This window comes from Sinocyclocheilus grahami, unplaced genomic scaffold (assembly GCF_001515645.1).
Source record: "Sinocyclocheilus grahami isolate Dianchi unplaced genomic scaffold, SAMN03320097.WGS_v1.1 scaffold4087.1, whole genome shotgun sequence".
Lineage (NCBI taxonomy): Eukaryota > Metazoa > Chordata > Actinopteri > Cypriniformes > Cyprinidae > Sinocyclocheilus > Sinocyclocheilus grahami.
The window spans coordinates 21,805-22,484 of record NW_015509092.1 but is presented as its reverse complement, the minus strand read 5'-3'; the positions used below and the strand labels follow the sequence as shown (position 1 = coordinate 22,484).

General features: G+C 45.1%; 1 protein-coding gene across 1 annotated transcript in view; it reads left to right on the top strand.

Annotated features, from left to right (window-relative positions):
* The first annotated feature begins 38 nt into the window (after window positions 1–38).
* LOC107576645 (WD repeat-containing protein 17-like) overlaps window positions 39–680 on the top strand; it is a 3,280-nt gene continuing 2,638 nt past the window's right edge. The window contains exons 1-2 of the mRNA XM_016262787.1: window positions 39–223; window positions 386–616. Of these exons, the coding sequence (XP_016118273.1) occupies window positions 79–223; window positions 386–616 (376 nt within the window). The 5' untranslated portion in view covers window positions 39–78. The remainder of the gene's footprint in view (window positions 224–385; window positions 617–680) is intronic.

The window sequence follows — 680 nt, the reverse complement described above, 5'->3', positions numbered from 1 at the left end:
ATTTTTTTGAGTGGTATTGATTGAAGTTTGTCCTTCTAGCTTGATCACAGATATAATGAGTTTAAGCTGCGCGCAATCATGTCTGAACACAAGAAGACAATCACAGCTATATCGTGGTGTCCACAAAACCCTGAGGTGTTTGCCAGTGCTAGCGCTGATAACCTGCTCATCATCTGGAATGTAGCTGAGCAGAAGGCAGTTACACGGCTTGACAACACGAAAGGTACCGACACACTTACAGTAGTATCCAAAGAAATGCAGACCACCTCATGGCACATATTCCACCTGACAGCATGTGTCCTCCAAGACATCACACAAAATGACTGTTTCTGTTTGTGATTGGTTTATGTGAGGTCTTAAACTTGCCTAAATGGGTGTTTTTCAGGTATCCCAGCTTCTCTAAGCTGGTGCTGGAATGCAGGTGATAGCGTTGCGTTCGTATCCCACCGGGGTCCTCTGTATATATGGACCATCTCTGGGCCAGACTCAGGAGTCGCTGTGCACAAGGAGGCTCACAGTTTCCTCTCGGATATCTGCCTATTCCGCTGGCATCCACTGAAGAAGGGAAAAGTGGTATTTGGACACACTGATGGAAGTCTGTCCATCTTTCAACCAGGTAGCATGACTGCTCTTGTTGGTTCATGTTTGTTAATACTAAAAACATGTTGTTCCAAACCTTT